Genomic DNA, 25,905 nt, shown 5'->3' on the forward strand with positions numbered 1-25,905 from the left:
ACATCCATGAAAGAAGCGAAGCTCTGAAATGGAAGGACAAACAAACATTAACACTTGTGAAGTGTCAGAACTGAATATTAATGCATGTCTATACAAAATTGTAATTAAAACTGATTAAATACATGTTACTGTTTAAGGACATACTGACGTTTTTAGGACTTGATTATAGAGTTGCTTCGCTTATAACATTACACCTTATTGAAATAGGAATCAGAATTCAAAAAATCAGATGAATAGGATATTTGTAACATTCAAAACCATTATTTGTTGTCAAAAAAGTAAAAATCAGCTTGTTATAAATGGAAGTATGGACTTTCTGGTAACGATTATAGAGTTGTTGTGCTTTCTAAGTCGTACCTAACTGTTGTAGAAATCAGCATGAAAAGTTTGAGATCGATAGGACAGTTCTAGCCGGTTTAAGTTAAGTAAAAGAGCTATCTGTACCAGACGTACGGACGGACCGACCCTAATTATAGAAATATGAAAAAATTGAGGAGGATTTTTATTTTTGAAAAAGAGCTTTAAACAACCACAGGACCAGTAGATATATTACCTGAAGAGTAGAATTCAATCTGTTTAGTGGTTAGCGAGATCTTAAGAGATGGGCGGACAGACAAACAGACATCAAGATACTTTGTATTATATATTAACACCTAGGGATCTAAGGAACAAAACAATAACCGATTAATATGTACATCCCCAATATTGATACATATTTAATAAATTATAATACAAAATTATTTGTCTGTAGATGACAATTAGTGGTTGAAAAGTTTTGACACTTATCTTAATAAACCAACCAATAAAAAATCAATTAAATTTCCTGAAGTTCTTATGCTAACGAATATAAAAACGTTATTATAAAACTTTGAAGGTTGAGAACTAGTGTAATTAACAGTCCCCTCCCTTTCTAGATAAAACTGCTGACATTAAACATGAATACCATGTAACTACATAATTTAAAAACAAAGCATTACCAATAGACAGACAGATAGACTACTTGCTAATTTAGAATGATTATAAGAACCTCACGTTATTTGCATATTTACTTTACCTTTCCGCAGTGAGGTAGGGGACATTGGGATGTTTATAACACTAGTCCCAAAAGTTTTACAGTTGTGTGTTCAAACGTTTTAACTACTAACTTTAATCTACACAAGGGGTAATTTTGTGTATTATCATTGGGGATGTACAACAATTTATTGACCTTTGTCTTATCCCTTTAGATCCCTGATATATGTAATAATCTATGGAAACGATTATTTAGTTACATTAAAACATCAAACATAAAGAAGTTTAGATTTAGGTTTAGCCCCCCCCCCCCTCTCCTTCCCATCATTTAGTGGAATAGAACTTGAAAATACTTATTATTAACTTTAATTCTAAGTCAGAATAAATATTTCCCAATATGTCTATGTTTTTGTGTCTTTTATTTATTTGAATTATATCTTAAGTTTTGACTTTAAAAGTGCATTTAAACGCTTTTTCTTACAAACTTTTCGTGCACTTACGTTCAGAAAAGTATGCCTTTTTCTGTAAGAAAATTTTTGCATTTCTTGACTTCCATGCATTAGAATGCTTACTTGAAAAGCGTATTTTTACGATTCCTTTTAAATCTGATGTACATTGGGTATGATAATACTCATAGAATGTTTAAAACTTGATTTGGGGGTGGTGAATTGATGCCCCTTCTTGCCCCTATGTGCAATGGTACATTTATTGGTTAGTTCGTTTCTCTAGTAGGAGGGGAGGTGATGGTGCAAAGGGGGTGGATGTTGGGTATTTTTAGGCAGCTGGAATATACATTCCCATATAAACGACCCCTTAAATAGTGGATGTAAATATTCATTTATTTCCCCGGTATCTCATTTATATCCCTGGTATCATTTTTAGAAGATTTTTAATTTTTTTTGGAAGATTTTAGAATTTTTATTAATTACTAAAAGAAAGAAAAATTATACCAGGGAAATAAATGAAATTTAAAAACAAAAAATAAACCACATTTTAGAATAAAAATGAGTTTTTGTTTAAATGAGAATGATATTCCTATCCATTTTTTTGTTTAGGAATGAATATTTTTTACCCTCGTGAATAAATGATTACCTATCAGTCCATCATTTATTCCCTCGGGTTAAAAATATTCATTCCTAAACAAAAAACTGGATAGGAATACCCCATTTTATTACTATTACTATATGGGAAAATCTCTCACAATATCCACGTATTCTATATCCATTGATGATTTGTATAGCTAATCATTAAACAAACACTTAAAACTATAATTTACAAGTAATGAGATTTTTAAATGGTTTACTTCAGGAGTTAAAAGTAATTAGCAAGGATTGATTTTGTGATGCAGCTTATAATGCCTATTAATTTATTGAAAAGTGACGTCATACAATACAAATTACTAATAAACATTGTAATTGACAAATGGTCATTTGTATTGTAAGACGTCATATTTATTAGGAACTATAAGCTGCTTCCGATTTTGGTTCAAAATTTCAACAAATAAATGAATAAATAAAATATACTATATTCAAAATAATATTCTAATGATTATACTTTTTAAAAAGTTTGCAGAATAAATTACAAATTCTAAAGGATCCTAATATTAGCCCAGCGCAGGTTTTAAGCTATTTTGGGGTTGGGCGGAGTTGGGGAATTGTAGGTATGGGGGGAGTAGAGTGCAACCCCCTGAAAAAGAAGGTCTCAGAAAATTTCTTTGTCACCCGTTAAGTATGAAATTAAAGTAAAGATAAAATGTTTTTACGTTTTATCAATTTAAATTATGAACAAACTTTTGTTAATTATAGAGCATCTGTGCAACTACTAAATTAAATTCTGTATTACAATAAATCCGGAGAAATGGCGGGAGAAAATATTGAATCAAAGTCATTTCCTCCTCCAAAGATATTCTCTGACTCTAAACCAAATGACATATGCTTCTCCGGAGATAGAAATTCTTCATTATATTTCTTCTCAACTTCTTCATTAATTATTTCTTCTTCTAATTGATGTTTTAATGATTGTTTGTTGTTAGTTGTAGTTGTAGGAATATTATTGTTGTCAATAACTTCAACAAATTCTTCAAGTAACTCTATGCTTCGGTTCACTTCTGTTGAAGATACTTTGTTGACTTTACCTAGCGGATGCGCACCCAGTATCTAGTATTCAATGGGAAAAGAATAGATCATAGAGTTGTAGATCATATGTATGGTAATCATTAAAAAAACAAAACAAAGTATTGATATATTATAGAAAATCACAAAACCTACATAATAAATGATTTTTTTTTCACTATGACCCTACAGACTGACGGACCAAACAAGTTGATTGTATGGTCACCAAAATATTATCAATCTATCTTAAATATCAGCTGAGAATAACATTATTCCTCTAGTGCGTTACGGACTGACGGATAAACATAGTAAATTATAGATTAGCATTGCTTCTAAAATGAAAAAGCCTGTTACATTTCGTGAAATGAAAAACTCACTTATCTATGTATTACACTAGCTTAGAAGCTGCTTCTCCCCTAGCCTCTAAGGGAGGACAAGGATGTCAGAAAATAGCATAGAACCACCCCAAGACAATTTAAAAAGCTTCCGTTTAAACTGCATCTAATGCGGAAAAGTAATTTTCAAGATCTTCAGCTTTAGACAATACAAAAACCTTCCTACTTTTTATGTTACTAGCGGCATCGCCCCTAGCATCTAGGGGCTTTGCCCCATGAGGTTTGATGAACCTATTTTTGTGCTATTTAAATTTAAAAAGAAAATTAAAAAGAAAATTTGGGTGGGGGGGGGGGGTTGTCGACCCCCCTTTTTAAATTTTAGTTTAAAAAGATATTTTTTTTTGTTTTTTTAAGGAGGGGGGGTATTTTTCATTTTTTGGGGGGGTTGGGGGTGTCCCATCCCCCAAGAAAATAGCTTAAAACCATCAGAGGACCAGTAGTAGGTATATTCCCTAAAGAGTAGAGCCCAATCGGTTCAGTGGTTACTGAGATCTTAAGCTTCAGACAGACAGACAGACATCGTACTACTTTGTATTATAGATACACGTAAGTAGAATACAGACTTATCTATATAATAAAGTAACAGGATGTATATCTGTCTGTCTGTCGATCTATTTGTATCGAAGGATCTCACTAACCCCTGAACCGATATGGTTTTCCTTTACAGGGAAGCTTCTCATAGGCATAGACGTCCAAGGGGGGGAGGTGGGTAATTGGGCGATTAGGAGGGGGTATTTACCCCCTCAAACCATTTTTTTTTTTAATACTAAATATTTAATAAAATTTATATTACCCCCCCCAAAAAATTTTACCCCGGGGGTAAATTTTGGGGGGGGTAAACAAAATTTACCCCTGCCAACAGATTTCAGGGGGGGTAATTACCCTTCCCCCTCCCCAAGCAAATTTTACTCCCGGAGTAAAAATTTTAGGGGGGATAAATAAATTTGCGGCGCGCTTCGCGCGCCATTTTACCCACCCCAAAAGCGAATTACCCCCCCTTAAAAAAAATTTACACCCCCAAAATAAAAAGCTTGGACGTCTATGCTCATAGGTCCTGGGAAGGATTACAACTATTTTTGGGGTTGGTACTACCATCCTCTCAAGAGAAAAAAATTACCCCCCCCTGCAAAATTAAAAAAAAACTAAATTAAAAAATGAAGGTGGAACCTACCCATCCCAAATTTTTTACTTTTTCTTTTTAAATCTAAAATAAAAAATTGGGTTATCAAATTTAACTTCAACCTCCTCAAGTGCCCCTAGAGGCCGCTAGTAATTGTGAAAGTATCTTCCCTGGAGGTATATGAACAGTTGGAGTATCTCTCAGGTTATTCAAACTTGGAGGATCTTCGGTTGTGTAAGATTTACTTATTCCGGTATCCAATTCTAAAAATAAATGGTTTAGGTTTTTTTTGTAGTGCAGCCACTTTATATCTGGTCAGTCTGTGTGTCAATTCATTTTGTTTTTATTTCAATGTTTAACAACTCTGCCCTTATATCGGCGGGGGGTCAGATGTAGGGTTCGAGTTTATAACACACCACGTCATGCTAGAGACAATATTGTACCTACTGCAACTATATAATAGGACTAGCAAATGTCTTGGCCAGTAAAAAGTCATAACTTGCACAGTTAGAACTCACAGACACGGTTCGTGCAATCAAATGGTTAGTTGTCTGTGGGATTTTACTTATCCTAATATGCCTGGGTGATAGATTAACACGTTCAGTTAAAATAAACGATGCTCTAAATCCTTGAAGTCAAAGAGGACCTTACTAGGTAAGAGGTATGTTAAAGTATTGCTGTGCTACTAGAGAACATTCTTCATCTTACTCTAAAGTTACTTCTGATTCCTTGTTTTTAACGCAACTCTAATAATTGTAAACTTGAAACAGCGTAAAGTGTCCTATAAAAAATAACGGCATTCAATACAAATGACCAATGATAGGTCAGTGTACAAATTACCATTGGCCAATTACAATATATACTGGCTTATCTTTGGTCATTTGTATTGTATGACATAATTTTTTTTGGAGACTATACACTGTTTCTATAAACTTACTAACCTCTTGATGTATCAACATCCATGACATGTTTCTCAGCTATTGGGTCATTTGATGTAAATATTTCACCGCCTAAAAAGTATCAAATTTAATCAAAAATAAGGAAGTCTAAACCCCCCGCGGGACTACTCTTTACTTAATAAAACATAACCGAAGTTAAGAAACTAATATAAAAATATTTCAAAATAAGAGAGGGGGGGGGGAGGGCGCTGTGCTCCACTAGGCACTTTGAAGAAAGCCACCATAAAATTGATTACTAAAAACATTAAACTTGTAATCTAAAATAACTTTACGTCGGGACATACGAGAGAAAATACGAACACACCCTATTTATAGAATAGCTACGCTTCTAATAAACCTGTTGTGGTTTCTGTAGTCGTTGAAGTGGTTGTTGTAGATGTTGTTGTTGAAGTAGTTGTAGTAGTTGTTGTAGAAGTAGTTGTAGATGTGGTAGTAGTTGGTAAATCAACCTTAATTGTTGTGGTCAATGTAGTTGCCGATTGTGGTAAAGTAATAACATATGGCTCCAGTGATGACTCAGAGATTTCTTGGTCGTCTTTCTCTGCCTCTGGTTCTAATGTTTCTTCCTACAAAAAATATTCATTCCATTGCAAAAAAGGCAATATTTGGTTTAAGTAAATATTGATTTATATAGCCCTTTTCAAACACTGTGATTTAAATGATAACGGGGGAAAAAAATTTTATCGTGAGAACCAATTATTTTGATTTAAATGACACATATATTTTTCATTTAATTTCATGAAAAGGTATTAAATGATCGAGCGATTAGCTTGGGATTTTAATATCCATTTATGCTAAATTTCGTTTGCTTAAATAACTCATTTCAGGGTTATTAGCGGCAACAGGCCTAAAGGTCTTGCATAAATAAAAACTCCGAAATGACTAATATGAAGTTTCTTAACAAAGAATAACTTAATCATATATGACTAAATTTACCCCCTACCCATTACTTTGAGATAAATTGAATTATGCATAACCCCTAACCTAATTAAACCTTGCCTAAGCTAACAATTAACACCAAAAAATGCAACCCCCCTTTATTTTATTTTCATTTTTTTTTCAGAATAAGAGGGGGGTGGGTTCTTGTTTTATCTGTTTGTCTAAAATGATAGTTCTAAAATAGTTATTTCTCGCATCGTATCATAAACGGCTTTCCGCGGATATAGAAAGTACAATTATGAGATTATAACTAGTTTTTTTGCCCCGAGGTACCAAAGGCACCGGCTAAAAAACTGGTCTTAATGTCATGATTGTACATTTTTATATTCGTAGAAAGCTGGATATAATACGAAGCTAGACATAGTTTTTTCGTATGGATGAGAACCGGTTCCTATCCACCGGATTCGAATGAATACGAGAAAATAATTTCTTACCTGAACATTTTTCTTGTGTGGACCTGATTTCAATATTAGTCTATCCCAGCCTGATTTAGTTTCTAAAATATATTACTTATGAACCGCTGGAAAGTGTCATGTGTGACGTCATAAAAAGTATGTCTTTTATCCATCTCTTTTTTATGGGTTTCCTTTCACGCTCCTCCTCTCATCCCTCCTTTTTAGATGTATTTTATGACGTCACACATGATACTTTCCACTTCATTAATTATCAGTGTCTAGATCCTAATATGAATGTCTATCTGTCTGTATACATTTATCAAAGGTTCTAGCTAACCACTGGACTAATATGGTTCTCTTTTACAGTGTAGCTTCGCATATAGCTTCGCTGGAAAGGTTCATAACTATTTTGGGGGAGGGTATCTCAAACCTCCCAAAATTGATGCACCTAGAAAAAAATAACCTCCAACCGAATATTTTTTTAACATTTTTTTATTATAACTAAAAAAAAAATGATGTGGAGTGATCCACCCAAACCCCTTCACCCTTAAATGCTCCTAGAGGCTTATAGGGGCGAAATTTCTAGTATAAATAAAATAGCTATTAAAAAGAATTATAATAAAGCTACCTGTATTTTCAGATGGTTCTTGAACTTCAGTAAAGATCTTATTTTCATCAGAGTTTATTTCAACAATTGAGGGATCTTCATCATTTTCAAACTTTAGAACAGATGACTTAAATCTTACAACTGTCTTTTTGTTGGCAAGATCGTCAATATTCTCTGGATTCTCCAGAGCCTCCTTATCAGACAACTCCCCACTGATCTCTGTCCAATGGAAGGAAGGTTCTGTCATGTCAACAACATATTCATAACTCTTGCCATCATTTCTTTCTGTGCTGCTCACATAGTTGCTGGAATAATCATTGTTGTCCTTGATGATAAGATAGTCAAGATCTCTGGGAGTAAGATCATATTCTCCAGCATCAAATCTGTCAATGTGTGTTGTGTCAGAGAAGTCCTCCACTACTTGAATTGTGCTACCTATGTTTTCATATTCATTCTAAATAGAAATTTATTTAGAACTTCAATTGATCATCAAATTCTTAAAACAAATCCAATGAGCAAAGCTGTTTAAATGATAAGCTAAACAAATAAGTTTACTACCCCAGTTGACAATAATGCTTTATCAAATATTATATATTCTCTCATTTATACAAACCTTCATTTGAACTTGGTCAAATGCCTCTTCCTCATTTGAGTACTGAAGGTCTTCATTAGAATATTGAACAGTTACAGGTTCTTCTTCACTATACACAGCTGTCACATCAAATCCATCAATTCTTTTCATTGGCTTTGGATAGGTCTGCTACCATTTGGTTGATTATTTTTAACAATATTACTTTAAACATGAATTTTAAAAAATCTAGAGCATATCTCAACAGTGGTTTATTTATCTTACAATTAAGTGAAAAAAATAATTTAAACTTAAACAAGTTAAGCATATAATTCAAACTAAAATTGTATTTAACTTTTTTTATGTGGTTCTGTATACCTCTAAAGACTTCTAAGCTTTTTAAAAGTCATTGTTTACAAATTTATAGGTTGGTAGGGGGTAAATTTGTAAAAACTCAACTCCAAAATAAAGTGTATTGAACACATTATAGATTTTTATATGATTTGGGACATTCTTTCAAAAAATCTAGCATTGAAAGTTCAATTCATTAGAGTGGGGGTGGTAGTTGAAGGGTTATAACCTCCCCATTGGACCTCCTTGAATCCTTACATTTCTTGAATACTAAAATCAATCAAACAAACAAAACATTCCTGATCAACCGTTTCTTTTTGTTTACCAGTGCTCTTTACAATTCTAAATCCCTCCATCTCACTTGAACTTGGGACAAACTCATCAAAATTATCATCAACTATTTCATTCTCAGCAGACTTGATCTCAAATGTGTTTTCAGCAGACTCATTATTTCTAAAGATATTAGTCATATACACAGTTTAAAATTATTTTTAGCTTCTTTAATATAATAATAAAAAAGTCAATTTTGATATTCTATGGCAAAAATAACAACATCACTATCTCAAAAATCAATAGCATACAAACAGACATAAAAACTAAAATATAAAGTAGAAGGTAATTTTTGTTATAGAAGTTTAAGTTCATAGTGCATGTAAAAGTGAGACAGACAAAATAAGTTAAAGAATAGATGTCCATTGGTATTGGGAATCATAAAAATAATAAAGCATCAACATCTGAAAAAATCAAGCTTTAAAAAATGAAATAACATGAAACATGAAACATTTACCTATCTGGGATTTCATTGTATCTGGTGGGAATAATTGTGATTCTGTGATTCTGTTGCAAGGATTTCAGATCTTCTTGAAACACAATTCCATTCAACAATCTAAATTAAAATCTAATAACTTTTGTATAACCGGTGCGTAAAATAAGATCTTGTAGATTGATCTACTGTTCTATTATTTATTTTTTTCGAAGGAAGCTTATACAGATTTTAGAAGAGTAACCTCCCTATAGAGAAAAGGTTTGTGAAAAATGAATTGTTTGAATTAAATTTAAAACAGAAACTATAAAAGTAGGAATGCATGGAGGGCTAGTTTTGTGAATGCTTTGTGGGCAACTTTTATCAAATCAAATTGGGTTGCAATACAAACTAGAAGTGTCTTTTTCACCAATAATCTAATAAACACAAGGGATATTTTGTTAATAACCATTGGTATGTGTATCAATTAATCATCCATTATTCCTTGAGATCCCTAAGTCAAGCATACCTCTGATGTGGAGTAATAATTTTTGGAGTATTGACAATTTCTTGAGCAGTTAGGTCATCTTGCAGAGGAATATAATCATTTCTAGACTCTATTCCATCTTCAAATAATCATTCTACATTTTCTGCTTTTAAAAATTTTATTGCTTGAGAGCAAATTCATAGGAATTTGTGGAAATTAAGAAAAATTTTTTAGAAATAGGAAGAATTTTGAGGGAATAGAAGAATTCAGATATATATCCTATATTTTCTGATTTTACAAAAATCATTGATTGATTAATTGGGAGTTGAATTATGTTGATTTAAATCTTAATAAACAAAAAATATGAACTTACAGAATTTATGTAGAATGTACCTTTCTGTAATGGTATATACTCATTTTTAGATGGTACAAAGTTGTGTTGCACAGATTTCTTAATTCTTGCCTCAGAAACTGGCTCATCAAAATTCTCAAGTTGCTGAACACAAAATAAATTTTTAGTTTCCCTTATATGGCATGTGAACCCAAACTTGTATTTCATGTCCATGGTAAATACCCCATAGGTTTATATCTCCCTAAGAGGTTATAAATATGTTTTTTATCCTTTATTTTTGAATAGTTTTAAGATAGATAAAAGCTTTATCAACAAATCCCAATACCACCCACCCCATCAATTATGATCTAATTTAATCAATAAACTTTGTTATCTTTTATAACCCTTCACAAAGAGCATCTATTATACAATCTACTTTGACTATCAGTCCATCGGTCATGCAACTAAGGACATTTAATTATTTTTGAAAAGGTTTTTCCATTTTTTTCCCTTTTCCTTATTTTCATATCCTTTTTATTATAGGTAAACTTTTGTTAACCAGTGATTTTGTTATGGATGTTGTCATTTTTATTAATAACTAGTACCTCAGGTATTGGGGTTGTAGATTTGATGAATGGTTTTTGTATCCTGGCATCGGGGTTATCAGCTAGCCACTAGAAACATAATTCCAATTTACATGAAATCAGAACCAATAGATGAAAATTCAATAAAAATACCCAGAGCTGTTGATCTAGAGAATAAGATAATTTAATTTAAGACTTAAAAAAAATACTTTCTGAAAGTTGGAATTGGAACAATTCTTTAAAAAAATTTATTTTAAGCGCAAGAAAAAGTTACAAAATTTTATAAATAGTCTTGAGAAACAAATCAAGTAAACTAAAATATGCCTGTTCATCCAGAATTGTCCAAGCTGTCCCAAATCTGCTGTCAGAACTATCTCCCAGGTTTAAAACACCTTCACTGCTCTTGCTATTCTTACTGTTAGCCTATTTTAAAAAAATATAAATAAAATTACCAAAACAATATAAAAAAATCTATAAAAAAATATTTGATAATGAATTAACCTTTACTTGTTTGCTGCTAATTTCTTTTGTAGAGAAAAACTTCTCAATGCTATTATTATCCTCTCTCAAAGGTCGTCTTATATTCTTGATCAGCTGTTCAAATGGAGATTTTGAATGTTTTGGCGGGAGAGTGTCCACAACAACAGCTGGAAATGTTTCTACTTGTGTTGTAGTTGGAGGTGGGGTTTGAATAGTTGGAACCTTAAAGAAAGCATTAATAAATATTAATCTAATTGAAGTATATCAATAAATTGTGAGAATATTTCCATGAGATTATCTAAAACTAATATCAATACAAAAAATGGAGATTAACTAACACTGTTGCATAGATTTTACTTTTTGCCCAGGTAACATTTTTTAGATAATCAAAAGACTTCCATAGTTAAAAAAGTAACCAGTTTAAAGAATGAATTTAAAGTATAAATTACACTAGTAAAGTATTTTAAGCTGTAAGAAATACAACCAGTGAAGCAACTCTTTTGTTTTTGAAGTAATTTTATATTTTGTGTCTGACCTCTATAGGTGATCTAACAGAGGTGACAGGTATAGTTTGTATGGATGGTATGGGTTGGGGAAGGTAGTAGTACACAGGTTTCTCTACTGGCTCTGCAAAAGAAATAATGAAAATGATCACTATAATTCATTTTAAACCAGTTTTAATGAATTTTCTTCCAAAATTTTCACAAGAAATTATCTTTTCATTATTAATGAACCTGCTAGAAAGTTTTTTTTTGGAAAAATGACACTTTGAAAAATTGTTGAATAATATGTAAAAAGATACCTTGAACTTGAATAACATTGTTGCCCATAAGATCCAACTGATCAAACACTTTGCTTTTGGGGATGGCCTAAAATTATAAATAGAAATATCTGTTTTATCAAGGAAGGAGTTTCAAATATTATTTAAAGATTTCTTTTAGTCTAATTCCTTGATTTCATACTACCATTTGATTTTAACCAAAAACAACTTTACATCCTCATAATAACCACATATTACAATTGGTAAACCACAGCTTCTTAGTTATATGCTCAAATAAAAACTTTAATTAAAACTACTTGTTTTAAATATAAAAAAATTGGAAAACTATATATGTTTCTTTCCTGTCATTGATCTTGATGAAATAAAGCAATCCGTTTTGAAAATGTTTAAAATTGACAGTTTGTGTTCAATAAGAGTTGTCGCAAATATAGGTAATAAATTATTGATCTCACCATAGTGATTGGAGTTCTCTCTTTTGGTGGCATAAATTTATTTGGTGTGTTTAAAACTTGCTTTTCAGAATCCTAAGTAACACATTATATGGATCATGGAAAGGAAACGAAGTAGCGGGATTCGTCGTATTTTTACACTAGCTTTTGATGTTTAGGTTATTTTAGGTTAGGTTTGGTAAATGTTAATGATTGCCCCTCAGGGTTAGGAAATAGGCCACTTAGGGTTATAGCTCCCCGCATTTACTAGAAATAGGAGAAAAGCTACTGTGGAAATATGAAGAAACCCGCTTTTTCGTTTATTTTCATGTTCCAAATATATTATTGAAAGGAAAGTAAAAATTTATATTTCTACAAGAAAAAAAGATTTAAATAAATTTTTTTTAATATGAACAATTTTTTACTTACTGTCATATCAAACAGAATCCATCCTATAAATAAAAAAATGAAAATAAATTTTGAAATAAATAGTTAAGACTCTTAAATAAATATATTAAAAAAGTAGGGCTCGGCAGGTGCGTGTCAACCGCGACTAAGCCCAATTTTATATCCGTTTAAGAGCTTTGAAATATTGTTTGAAAAGAATAATTGCCATGTTTTGGTAGATTTATACTTCCAGCTGATTTTTAAAATAAAAAAAAGGTTGATTTCCATGAGGGTTACAGGCGGCTGACGCGCGACTGCCAAACCTTGAGAAAAACTAACTTAATTTCATTTAATCACAAAAGCTCATAATATGAATTTAGTGGCGTGTACAAATTTTTGCCATAAATATTGACATGTGAAAATTTTGGAAGACAGGCCTTCAAAACTTCAAGGAAGGCCTTGATATCCACAATTCGGCAGGCTTGTATTTGATTTTAACTTAGTATTGTGCATGACGATGCAGAAAATAAATTATTTTATCTCAATAAGGATCATTTTTAATGTGTTTTCATGTAAAAATTAGAGCAAATATTGTTTCTATTCATATGAAAAAATCATGATCATACCTTTATACGTGTTATCTTCACCAGAGGCCAAGAAAGAGCTTTGTGTAGCTGGCGGAATTTCAGCAGAGTCGGAGGGTTTGATTTTTGTTAGCAGGTTGTTTACTCCAGTTTTTACAGCACTGTGCAGCAATACATATTATTTAGAGCATGGATCTAAAGGGATAAGGCAATGTCTGATAAATTGACGTACATCCCCAATAATGATACACGAAATTAACCCCTCTGTAAATTAAGATTAGTGGTTGAAACGTTTGGACACTCAACTTAATTAACCAACAAATCAAAATATGATAAAGGTCCCCAAAGTTGTTAAGGTAACAATTAAGTAAACATTGATATAAAACTTTGGGGACTAGTGTATTAAACAGCCCAGTGACCTCTCCCTCCATGCATTTAATGTCAGTATTTAATAAACAAGGATGGCAACATCCATAAAACAGAAGCTTTAAAAATCTATCCGACCAGACAAAGAAACGAACATTAACATGGAAGCTTTGCTTCTCACATTATACCTGATAGTAATATCCATTTTCCAAAAGTCAAGTGAATAGGATCATTGTATAATAGGGTGGGTCGATTTGCAATCTTTTATGGATTTTCACATTAGTAGACATTGGCAGGGGTTACTCTGGGCCAATATAAAACCCCTTATAAAACCAAAAATTGAAATTCTTTTAAACACAGGCATGATGCATATCAAAATGACCGCATTGAAATGCTGATTACAAATCTGAAAACTGTTTTGAAAAATATTGCTCCTAGTTCGAATAAGATCCCATTAAGTACCTAAAAACAGCTGATTTAGTTAAAATTGTTTATTTTGGTAGTTTATTTGAAAATAATTTCAGACTGAATCAATATTTTTCAAAACGGTTTTCAGATCTGTAATCAGCATTTTAATGCGGTCACTTTGATATGAAACATGCCTGTGTTGAAGGAATTTCAATTTTTGATTTTATAAGGGGGCGGGCACATTTTATATCCACTGCGCGCCGTTGTTTTTGGATTAAAAAACCTCTTTTAAGTTTCCCAGGGTTTTATATTGGCCAATGTCTACTAATGTGAAATTCCAAAATCGACCCACCCTATTGTATAAGATATTGTGATTAAAAAAAGCTCTGTTGTGACCTCTATTGAAAAACTTCCAATGATATATGAAGATTCTTTGTCATTATTAAGTTTCATGTCAGTTTTCATTAAACAACTATAAATATTTTTTGAATTATTATTTTTTATCTATTAGTATATTTGAATCTGTCTATTTTTATGCTAATTATATGCTTTTATGCTTATTGAAATAGCAACATTATAACCGCATCATCAAATCATTAAAATTCATAATCAAAATTATTTAAAACTTAATTGAATATGATATTACATGAATAAAGAACATGGTAATATTGCCTTTTTAAAACCGTTTCGGTGTTTTCCCTCAATGTGCCTAGTAGAGCAATATATTGAAAATAAGGGGGTTGCAAGGGTAGTTTTTCGTTTATTTGTATTTTACATATGGTCAGGTTTGGTCATGTTTTATTGGTTACAGGATAGGCCCGCAGGGTTGGGGCCCTCGCATTAGTTATGGACAGAAAAAAATCTACCATACCTTAATTTTAATTTTATTTTGAAAAAAAGCTCACTTTGAAGGAGAACCGCCTTCATGCGTCATCAAAAGGTCTCAAAATAGGTCAATTTAAAACAAAACCTGTACTAAATATAGACCTTCTAATAAGAAAAAAATCCTAATTCTACCTATCCCTACGGTCCTGCAAATTCCCAACATTAGGATAATTAAAATTTACATATTCCTGGTTTCCGTTTTGACATGCTTAATTGGAGTTCAACAGAGTGGCGTCTCAGTGGATTTTAATTTACTTATTCGGCACATCTAAAAGTGTTTTGACATGCTTAATTAGAGTTCTACAGAGTTGCGTCTCAGTGGATTCTAATTTTCTTATTCGGCACTTCTAAAAGTGTTTTGACATGCTTAATTGGAGTTCAACAAAGTGGCATCTCAGTGGATTTTAGTTTACTTATTCGGCACTTCTAAAAGTGTTTTGAAATGCTTAATTGGAGTTCAACAGAGTGGCATCTCAGTGGATTTTAGTTTACTTATTCGGCACTTCTAAAAGTGTCTTGAAATGCATAATTGAGTTTAACAGTGAGGCATTTTAGTGGATTTTTATTTACTTATTCGGCACTTCTAAAAGTGTTTTGACATGCTTAATTGGAGTTATATATGGTGGCATCTCAGGGGATTTTTATTGACTTATTCGCCCATTAAAATGATATGGTTTCTTTTACAGTGAAGCTTATTATAAGTCCTGAGAAAGACGTCTGAAAAAAATATGACCGCTACCCCGTTTTTTCTATTGAAAGTGGAGGGCCAACTTCAATACGCCTCCCCTTCCTACTCCCTTCTTTCAAGTACACTTAAAGGCCTCTAGGGGCGTAACCGCTAGTAATATGTAAAAATAAAGGAAATACCTTTCATTATAGCAGGTAATGCAGGTCATAGTTATTTCTTGCATCGTATTATAAACAGCTTTCCACGATTATAAAATATACAATTATAAGCTTAAAACCAGTTTTCTTAGCCCGAGATGCCGAAAACTGGATATTATACAATACGATATATGACTTTTCAGTTTGGCTGAGAACCGGTTCTTATCCACCGGAAATTAATCTGTTTCGAAGCCATACTGGAAAACTTATTCCTGTAGCCCTTTTTATAAATAAAATAGATTGTTTTGTGCTCACTAGACAATTTAAGGTAAATCACCATAAATTTACTCAAATTCTTCACTACTTGATTTTATTATGGAAAAACAATTAAATCTATTTTATAAACAAATGATTTAGCAATAGATTTTAAATATTCAAAAAGTACGATTTTAAGAGCGTAGCAACGCTTTAATCGTTACCAGAAAGTCCGTATGTCCATTTTTAAAAATTATGAGATTTGACTTTTTAAAAACAAATTATAAATGATCTTTGAATATTGATTCCTAAGAACATTAGTTATAATGTTAAAAACAAAGCATATCTGAAATAAGGCTTAGAATATAAGTAGGTTCATATTGAGTATTCTTATTTTGGATTTATCCAAATATTTCCGTTGTTCTCCTCCGTTTAAAAAAAACTTTTTAAAATATTTTATTTGTCTTGAAATAATCAGGCCCTCAGAATTAATGAATAACAGTATTTTAAAGTTTTTAAAATTCTGCAGAAACATATCCTAAAATTAATCAAATATTAAAATAAGGGATCTATTGCAGTTTACGGTAAAATATTGCTGGTAACAAATATTGGCAAAAATCTATGAATTTTAACGGCTGCTAGAAGCCAAATGGCTGAACGTACAGATCATACCCGCACACCATTTTAAGTGGAATAAGAAGGCCTACAAAAAAATCTGGAATAGCCAAGATCCAATGATGCACAGGGAAAGCTTCACTGAAGAAAAAACGCGTAAAATAGGCCTTTTTCGCGCATTTCTCTGCACTGCGAGATAATTATGCATTATTAATCTATGGCTATTCCAGATTATTTGTAGGCCTTCTTATGCTGCTTAAAACAGTGTGCGGGCATGATCTGTACGTTAAGCCGTTTGGCAGCTAGCAGCCTTTAAAATTCATAGTTTTTTGGCAATATTCGTTACCAGCAATATTTTACCGTAAACTGCAGTAGATCCCTTATTTTAATATTTGATTAATTTTAGGATATGTTTCTGCAGAATTTTAAAAACTTTAAAATACTGTTATTCATTAATTCTGAGGGCCTGATTATTTCAAGACAAATAAAATATTTAAAAAAGTTTTTTTTAAACGGAGGAGAACAACGGAAATATTTGGATATTCACCAGGGATCTAAAGGGATAAGACAATTGCCGATAAATAAATGTTCATCCCCCATGATGATGCACAAAAATAACCCTTCTGTAGATCAAAATTATCCGTTGAAACATTCCAACATTCAACTTAATTAACCAACCAATCAAAATTGTACCCAAAGTTGTTAAGCGAACGAATAAGAAAACGTTATTATAAAACTTTGGGGACTAGTGTATTAAACAGCCCATTGTCCGCTCTCTCTCTGGATATACGAGATATTAGATATGTTTAACTTTTTGGTCAATTGAATCATATGATTTTATTTTACATGTATTTTCTTCCTTGGAATGACATTGATAATTCCCCGTATACTTGGCAATCCTAAAAATAAATTAAAGTATTGTAGAATTGTACGGGGAGAAAGTCACTCAAAAATTGGCCACGTGACGTCATAAAAATGAGGGATTATCCATCTCTTATTTAGGGGTTTTCTACCCCACTTCTCCTCTCATCTCCCTCATTTTTATGACGTCACGTGGCTGATTTTTGAGTGACTTTCTCCCCCTACGTAGAATTCATTTTTAAGGATCTAAAAGGATAAGACAATGGATGATTATATACTGTTACTGTTACTGTTAAAGCTTTTAAGTCAACGAATAAGATATCCAATGTTTCTTCTCTCCCTACTTTTAAAGGTATATTATGTTTTTTTTTGTGAACTTATAATACTAGGCAATCAAAAACTCCAATAGAACTCAACGCTTGGATAAGAAGCTATCGTTTTTAACAAATGTTATTTTTTTTACCATTACACCTTATCCACCTATTAATTAATCTATATATCTACTTATCTATCTATCTATCTATCTATCTATCTATCTATCTATCTATCTATCTATCTATCTATCTATCTATCTATCTATCTATCTATCTATCTATCTATCTATCTATCTATCTATCTATCTATCTATCTATCTATCTATCTATCTATCTATCTATCTATCTATCTATCTATCTATCTATCTATCTATCTATAATCTATCTATCTATCTATCTATCTATCTATCTATCTATCTATCTATCTATCTATCTATCTATCTATCTATCTATCTATCTTACCTGGAGACTCGTTGTATTCCTGTTTTATAGGTTTATAACTTGGCACTTCTGCAGAATTCGGATGTAAAATATTCTAAATTGCAACATCACAAGATTAGTTTTTGTGAAAACGTAAAAAAAATTACTGGCCTTTCATAAAATCCCATAGAAAATTTGGAAGTAATTTTCAGATTCTTTGAAAAATGACTAAGAAAGCAAATTTTATACAGACAGATAAATATACATGTGAAAACTACCACTGTAACCGATAATTAAATCAATAAAAAAACCAGTTTTTTTGTGATTTTATGTGGCAACGCTTCGTAAAACAACGAAAAACCTTTTTCGGGTATAGTCCTTTTCGTAACATCGCACCTTATGGGGCATTTCTTCGTATTTTTCACAGTAGCTTTTCTCCTATTTCTAGCCCCTGCGGGGGGGGGGGCTCTAACACTGCGGGGCCAATTATCTAACCCTGATGGGCAATCACTTAACCCAATATAACCTAACCTAACCTAAAATAACCTATAAAAAGTCATTCTAAAAATACGACGAATCGCCCCTTATGGGGCGATGTTACGAAAGGGAGTATTCCCCCTTTTTCTGATCCCTGAAGGACTGTAAAAATTAAAATCAAACAGACGGTAAAATTCTAACCTGTGAGGTAGACCTCAGAAAATTCAAAACCTTCGGTATTTTATTCTGAAAAAAAAATCTTTATAATAAAGTAACAGGATGACTGTCTGTTTGTTTGTGTTTTTGTATGTAAGTACCGAAGAATCTCGTTAACTGCGGAACCAATGGGTTCTCCTTAACAGGGTAGCTTCTCATAGGTCCTGGGAAGGTTTATAACTATTTTGGGGGAGGGTACTACCACCCTCCCAATTGCAGTAGGATACATTATTTAACGTCTTTAGTTCTGACGCGGTGTTGGGTCGAGATAAGAATTAAAATAATTTTCCAGTATTCCTTCGAAACCGATTAATATCCGGTGAATTAGAACTGGTTCTCAGCCATACTGAAAAATTATGTACAGCATCGTATTCCAGTTTCCTACGAATATAAAAATGTACAATCATAAGATTAAAACCTGTTTTTAGCCTGTTCCTTTTGCATATCGGGGCTGTTTATAATACGATGCGAGATAACTATTACTTACTTTCGTCTGTGAAACATTTTCATTAAATTTGTTATAAATAAATTTAGCCACGTTAAATCCATCCGTCAGAGATTCTTCAAATTTTCGAGCATTTCTAAATTTAAAAAAAACTATTCAATAAAATCTTATCTTCCTATAATAAATAGTAATACGGATTTTTGTCTTCGCGCGCCATTTTACCCCCCCAAAAAACGAATTACCCCCCCCTAAAAAATTTTTACCCCCCCCCCAAAATAAAAAGCTTGGACGCCCCTGATGCTAGGGGTGTAGACTTTTTTTTAAAGGACATCATCGTGTAAAAAGATTGAAAATAACTTACCTAAATGCTGAGTTATAGTGAACACAGACACACAAAACTAACCAAAAAAAACAATCATTTTATCTCATAGTACTTTAGGTGGTTTCAAATAGCAGCTACGCACTAATAAAAAGAATAATTATGTCCATAAATAGCAGAGTAGCAAAAGCAATTTAAAACCAGTGATGTGCACAGCAACTCACCTATTCTTGTTGGCGAAAAATAAGGGATAAGGCAGTTCTTTTTAATGTCCTTTTTTTGTGGGGAGGGGGGGTTGCCAACTCCCTTCCGCATGCCACTGAGCAAACACTATTTTAGTTAAAATTTCTGTATTAGAATAAGAGTTCTTATGCGTGAAAAACTGCGTAGATACTGTAGAATCTTGACGATTTTGAGATATGTACTTTTATAAATACAAACATTTAATAACTAAGACATATAGTTAATATGTTTTACAAACAGACTAACGTACAATACCACAAGACAAATTGTAGAGTAGAATTGCTGTAAATATTTTTGGCAAATTTAATATTCTACGGTAATGTCATTAAATTGACATGTTTTTGTTGTCAAATAGTTTTTTACTTCCTGTTGTGTTGTGACCTTATAACTCAAAATTCAATATCTGAATAATATTTTAATGTCAAATGTTTAACAAAAGGGTAATGTGTAAATGTATAGCATTATAAATATTAATTCCCCCCTCCCGTTTTTAATTTAGTTTTTAAATTCTACTATTTATATATTTTTTGGGGAGGAGTCATTCCTCTTGAGAGGGTGGTTTTACTTTCCCCAAAATAGCTATAAACCTTCCATAGGCGTCCAAGGGGGGGGGGGTAATGGGGCGATTTTGGGGGTGCCTACGGCACCCCCAAAATTTTTTTCATTTTACCCCCCCCATTCAAAATTTACCCCTACCCTGGGGGTGCCGTAGGCACCCCCAACCATTTAGGAGGGGGTATTTACCCCCCCCAAACAATTTTGGGGGGTAAATACCCCCCCCAAAATAAAAAATCTCAAATAAAAAAAATTTTTGCGCGCTTCGCGCGCATAATTAACACTATATATTTAATAAAATTTAAATTACCCCCCCCAAAAATTTTACCCCGGGGGTAAATTTTAGGGGGGGTAAACTAAATTTACCCCTGCCAACAGATTTCAGGGGGGGTAATTACCCCTCCAAGCAAATTTTACCCCCGGGGTAAAAATTTTGGGAGGGGTAAAAAAAATTTGCGGCGCGCTTCGCGCGCCATTTTACCCCCCCCAAACACGAATTACCCCCCCCCTAAAAAATTTTTACCCCCCCCAAAATAAAAAGCTTGGACGCCCCTGAAACCTTCCCTGGACCTAAAAAAGGCTATATTGTAAGGGAGAACCATGTTTGTTAAGAGGTTAGTGAGATCTTTCGGTACAGACAGACACACACATTACAAGACATTATGTTACTTTTATATAAGGAAGTTAAATAAAGAAATATAAATCCTTGTAAAATGTTTTGCTGTCATTGTATTGATTTATCATTGCATTCATAATCTACGTAGGTATGAAAAATTATTGCTGCGCCTTTTAGAGATATAATTATTTGGTACTTTCCCTCTGAGGACATAGCAAGCACAAAAATACAACCCCATTCTTTTAATGGTATGGGGGTGCGTAGTATGATAGCAGGCCAGGTTGGGTACAGGGTTTCCATTCAAGGTTTAGGCTTCCCAGAGGGGTTAGGCAATAGCATAAAGCAAAACCTACATTGCCGATTTCAATTTGTTATAAAATTGGGGAGTGGGGGTTCTGTGAACGCTAACCACTTTAATGAAAGGTGCAAATTATTTTTGCTGCTACTTCTTTGGTTGTGCCAATATACAATAGAATAACTGATTAACAGACAGACAAACCAACAATAAATGTTTCATGACAATAATCTAAATTTATGACACACTCACAGAAGCCTTTTTCAAAACCATTACAATAAACTATTCAAGACAATTCTACTTCCGGTTAAGATTTAAAAAAAAGTTATTGAAATTCAGGGATTGAGGCATTTTGAAATTCAAATATGGTATTTTTTATTTTATTTAATGAGGAAGTAATGACATTAGTTATTAACAGTTTGTGTGTGTGTGTGTGTGTGTGCCTGTCTGTCTATACCGAAGGATCTCGCTAACCGCAGAACTAATATAGTTCTCCTTTACAATCTAGGTTCTCATTGGTCTAGGGAATGTTTTTATTAATATTTTGGGAAGATTACCACAACCACGTACCCTATCATGAGAAATCACCACTAGAAGAAATGACCACCCTCAAAAATTAGTTTCTTAATTTTTTTTTTAAACTAAAAACGAGCAGGGGTCAACTTTTCAAAAGTGAACGTATAGGCCTCTAGGGGCGGCCCGCTATTTTATAAAGATTGTAATAACCAAAAATTCACTTATTTCTAAATCTCTATATTTGATAGATGTCTATGTTATATTGGCATACATTTATTCAAAAGTGTCATATTGTTTCCCTATTCTAAGCTACACTGTAAAAAATATCTAATATTTTTTTTTATTTCTGCAATTATTTATAAATCATAAAATCAAAACCAGTTTTGTTGGCCCAAAGCAAAAGTTTCATCATTTTTATTATAAAAATAAAAAAATTATATTTTGTCTTTTGAAACATTTGTACTTTTTTGTTGTTGGAATGTTTTTTTAAGAGTGTATGAGTATTGAATATTTTTTCTACAACAGTATAATTATAAATTTAGCTGGCAGGGGAAATTGTTTTCATTGTTTGATTTTTTCAAACAAGAATGACAACATCCATGAGTTTCGAAGCACAAAAAATAAGAAGAAAACGGACAAAGTGAGTTATGAAGCAGACGTTATAAGAATCTTCACTGAAAATTTCAGCAGTCTATATTCAATAGCAGCCAAGAAAAACACATTCTCTCCTTAGCGTTACATACTGACTGACTGACGGACGGGCAGACAAAGTGAGTTATAGAGTAGCTTCACTACAGAAAAGAAACAAGAATGACAATTTTCTAAAGCAGCATAGCAATACATTATAACTAAAATAGAAAGACTGTCAAAGTAAGTTATAGAATTGATGCTTATAAAAAATTGGAATATTTTCCAGAAACTTTTAAACCGTGGCGTGTACAGGGTTGTTTTGATGTAAAATCTTTATAGGATATAAAAAGGGGTGGAGAAGGCAGTTTTTCCTAATGTCTTGTTTTTTTGGGGGTGTTTAATACCCCCCCCCCCCCTAATGGAAACTTATGTTTATGAATCGAGGAAGTATATTTTTTTTTTAAATCTTCTCTGTAGCAATATTAATGGACAAACGGACATTAAGAATGATAGAGTAGCTTCGCGATGCAGTAAGAAATCTTAAAGGTCTATTTCATAAAAATACAATATCTATTTTTACTTATAAACTTGCATTTAAAATTTTATTAATTTAAATTGCAAAGCATTTATAATATAAGCAGCAAAAAACTATAACCTTTTTGTCACAATTTTGACAATATAATTAATCCTTTTAGGGGCGTCCCTAAATATCTACTAAAAAGTTGGCTTAGCTAGCAAAATAATCCTTATAATAAAGTAACAGTATTTCTGCCTGTATGTGTGTCTGTACCAAAGGATTTGGCTAACCGCAGAACCGATATGGTTCTCCTTTACAATATAGCTTCTCCCAGGTCCTAGTAAGGTTTATTTATATTTTGGGTTTAGGGAACCACCACCCTACCAAGATAAATCGCCATTTAAAAAATTATCCCCCTTGAAAAAATTGTCTTCTTTTAAAACAAAATTAGAAATTCGGGTAGGTCAACATCTCCCCATCCACCTCAAATGCCCCTAGAGGCCTCTAGGGGGCGTAGTCGCTTAATATTAAACTGTAAATTATATATAAGACAATGAATATAAATTCCTTAATTCATAAAGTTGAGATATGATTTTTACTTTGCATATCATCCTTTTAATAAAGTACCAGTATGTTGATTTGTCTTTTTCAAAAAGAATAAGATTTGCTTTGTTAGTCTCTAACCACTGAACCGATTGAATTCTCCTGCAAAAAGGGCTATATAGAGACCCTAAAATTGTTTCATACGATATTCCTGACCTCTCTTCCTTAGGGGCGCGGCAATGTAGCTATTTAGTTTGACTATATGAATTTGTGAATATGTGGAAACACCATTTGAAACCATATGTTGAATTTAAAAGTTGAAACCATCAGACCGGACATATATGTAGGTGTGCTATCACTACCTCATATTGTCACATCCGCAATCTGTTTATATTCGCAAAAAACGACACAAAAGCAAAATATTAAACAGAGTGAAACAAATGGGGGTTTTCGCTCAAAGGGCCTAGCAAGCATAGAACCCACCCCTAATATTTTGAAAAAATGAAAATAAAGGGGAGAGGGGTTCATGTGTTTTACCTTAGATTATGTAAGGTTTGGTTATATTGGATAAAGGGTTAGGGCACAGCAAGAATAGGCCCTGCAAGGGGTTAGGAGGCATGAAGACATATGGAGCATAAAAACTCTCCCATATTTTCAATTAATTTTCAAATTGTGTAAGGTGGGGTTTCTGTGCTCGCTAAATACTTTGAAGAAAATACTTTCAAGATCATAATAGTATTGCATCCAGCAGCATTGGGAATTATAGGCTAGCTAAGATTCTTGTTGAGCAAGTTATACTTATAGAGTAGCTACGCTTTAAAATTAATGGTATTTTGAAGTGTCCCATTAGAGATTAACGAGGTGAGATATTAAGAGATATTAGACTTTACTTAGAACTTTAGAAATAAATTACGAGTTTTCCCTTAGAGCCTATCGAGCAATGAACCCCCCTTCCTTATTTTTGATGATATAGGAAGGGAGGTGGTAGTCTTTTACTGTGCCTAATCATTTCGGTAGGCCTGAGGTATCCAAACCCTTAAGGGTTACCTAGTACCTAATATTACCTAACCTAACCTCAATTGAAGTAATAAATAAACAAACAAAACACTAAACTTTTAATATTTTTTAGCCATGTTATTGAATCTTAAGCTTTACACGGGTGGACAAACAGACATCGTTCTACCTTGTCTTATGGATTATGAACACAAAAATCTCTGTGCTTTGCTCTTATAGATTTAGTCTTTTGTCTATTTTTAGATGAGTGTATAGAGATGAAATGATGTTTTTCCTAGCAGAAAATTTAATTTATAACTTAACATATTTCATTTATCTATCTGAAAAATAAAAATAATTATAAATGGTTAGGTTAGTGGTTAATATGTTTACACTACAATTATTGTACACAACAAGGATGACAACATTAAAAAAAGCGAAGCTCTAAAATGGAAGGACAAATAAACATTACCTAACACTTGTAGAAGGGCCAGAACTGAATAAGCAGAATATTAATGGTGCATTATTTGCCAAATGTACCACTTTTCTGCACTACCTCTCCGATTTTGTTAATACTCTATATTTTGGTCCGTTGGGTCATTCAAGGATGCTGGATGGCCAAAAAAAAGTTTCAGAGTCCCTGGATGTCTAGATATCTAGCTATCTATGAAGGTAGGTAACAAAAATGTAAAAAACACCCATTTTTTCACAATTTTAAAAATTAATTTTTTCATTAATCTTACATCCAATCTATACATTTTATACACCAAAATGATCGTTTATTCATGTAAAAAGCGCACATAATGCTATTTTGGCCAAAACTCTAATTTTATAGGGTGTCCAACAAAAAGTGTATTTTGGATATCTAGCGTAATACCCAAAATACCTGTCCGAAAAAAATCATTTTTTTTGGCTTAAATCCTGTGTTTTATCTGTGTGCATATGTGGTATATAACGGTTCGGACCACCCAGGACTATAAGGTTGTCAAATTTCACTTTGGGACACCCTGTAAATGTGATTTTTGCGTCTGTAGAGCTAAAACTTGGTCCAAATTGGCTATCTTTTTCAAATTACTCTAATATGTGTCTTAGTATGTTTGGCCATAGTGTTTTCTGACCAGATCAATATTTTCATATTTTTTGGACACCCTGTATTTTCAAAAAAAAGAGAAAAAATTTTGTTGTTTTTTTTAAAATTTTTTTTCTATTTTTAAGTTACTTAAAACTGTCATATAGATACAGATTTTGACTAATAACAATAATATTTGCCTATTTTACAATTTTTTACACTTTTGGGACACCCTGTGCATGTTTTTGAAAAATGATGGTTT

At 32.5% G+C, this 25,905-nt stretch overlaps 2 protein-coding genes across 3 annotated transcripts; both read right to left on the reverse strand.

Moving 5' to 3' along the window:
- Nucleotides 1-1,711: 1,711 nt before the first annotated feature.
- LOC145304059 (uncharacterized) lies at nucleotides 1,712-8,293 on the reverse strand. The gene is made up of 7 exons (XM_080145817.1): nucleotides 8,151-8,293; nucleotides 7,559-7,991; nucleotides 6,970-7,031; nucleotides 5,934-6,162; nucleotides 5,579-5,647; nucleotides 4,808-4,900; nucleotides 1,712-3,118 (listed from the first exon to the last, which is right to left on the reverse strand). The coding sequence occupies exons 1-7, from the start codon at nucleotides 8,277-8,279 to the stop codon at nucleotides 2,850-2,852; spliced, it is 1,284 nt and encodes a 427-aa protein (XP_080001943.1). The 5' UTR covers nucleotides 8,280-8,293; the 3' UTR covers nucleotides 1,712-2,849.
- A 414-nt stretch (nucleotides 8,294-8,707) lies between these two features.
- On the reverse strand, nucleotides 8,708-24,917 carry LOC145303797 (uncharacterized). 2 transcript variants are annotated; one of them, XM_080145417.1, is made up of 18 exons: nucleotides 24,870-24,917; nucleotides 19,709-19,745; nucleotides 19,390-19,483; nucleotides 18,888-18,932; nucleotides 18,252-18,324; nucleotides 17,474-17,513; nucleotides 13,303-13,421; nucleotides 12,719-12,741; nucleotides 12,314-12,385; nucleotides 11,883-11,949; nucleotides 11,616-11,707; nucleotides 11,108-11,302; nucleotides 10,925-11,023; nucleotides 10,622-10,690; nucleotides 10,079-10,181; nucleotides 9,728-9,824; nucleotides 9,244-9,342; nucleotides 8,708-8,909 (listed from the first exon to the last, which is right to left on the reverse strand). In XM_080145417.1, exons 1-18 carry the CDS (start codon nucleotides 24,898-24,900, stop codon nucleotides 8,711-8,713), a joined length of 1,554 nt encoding a protein of 517 aa, XP_080001543.1. In that variant the 5' UTR covers nucleotides 24,901-24,917; the 3' UTR covers nucleotides 8,708-8,710. The 2 variants fall into 2 exon arrangements, with proteins under 2 accessions (XP_080001543.1, XP_080001542.1); XM_080145416.1 differs by having other exon boundaries at nucleotides 11,102-11,302.
- Between the last annotated feature and the right edge of the window lie 988 nt (nucleotides 24,918-25,905).

The sequence above is a fragment of the Acartia tonsa genome, chromosome 13 (assembly GCF_053477335.1).
Source record: "Acartia tonsa isolate MP-2025a chromosome 13, ASM5347733v1, whole genome shotgun sequence".
NCBI lineage: Eukaryota > Metazoa > Arthropoda > Copepoda > Calanoida > Acartiidae > Acartia > Acartia tonsa.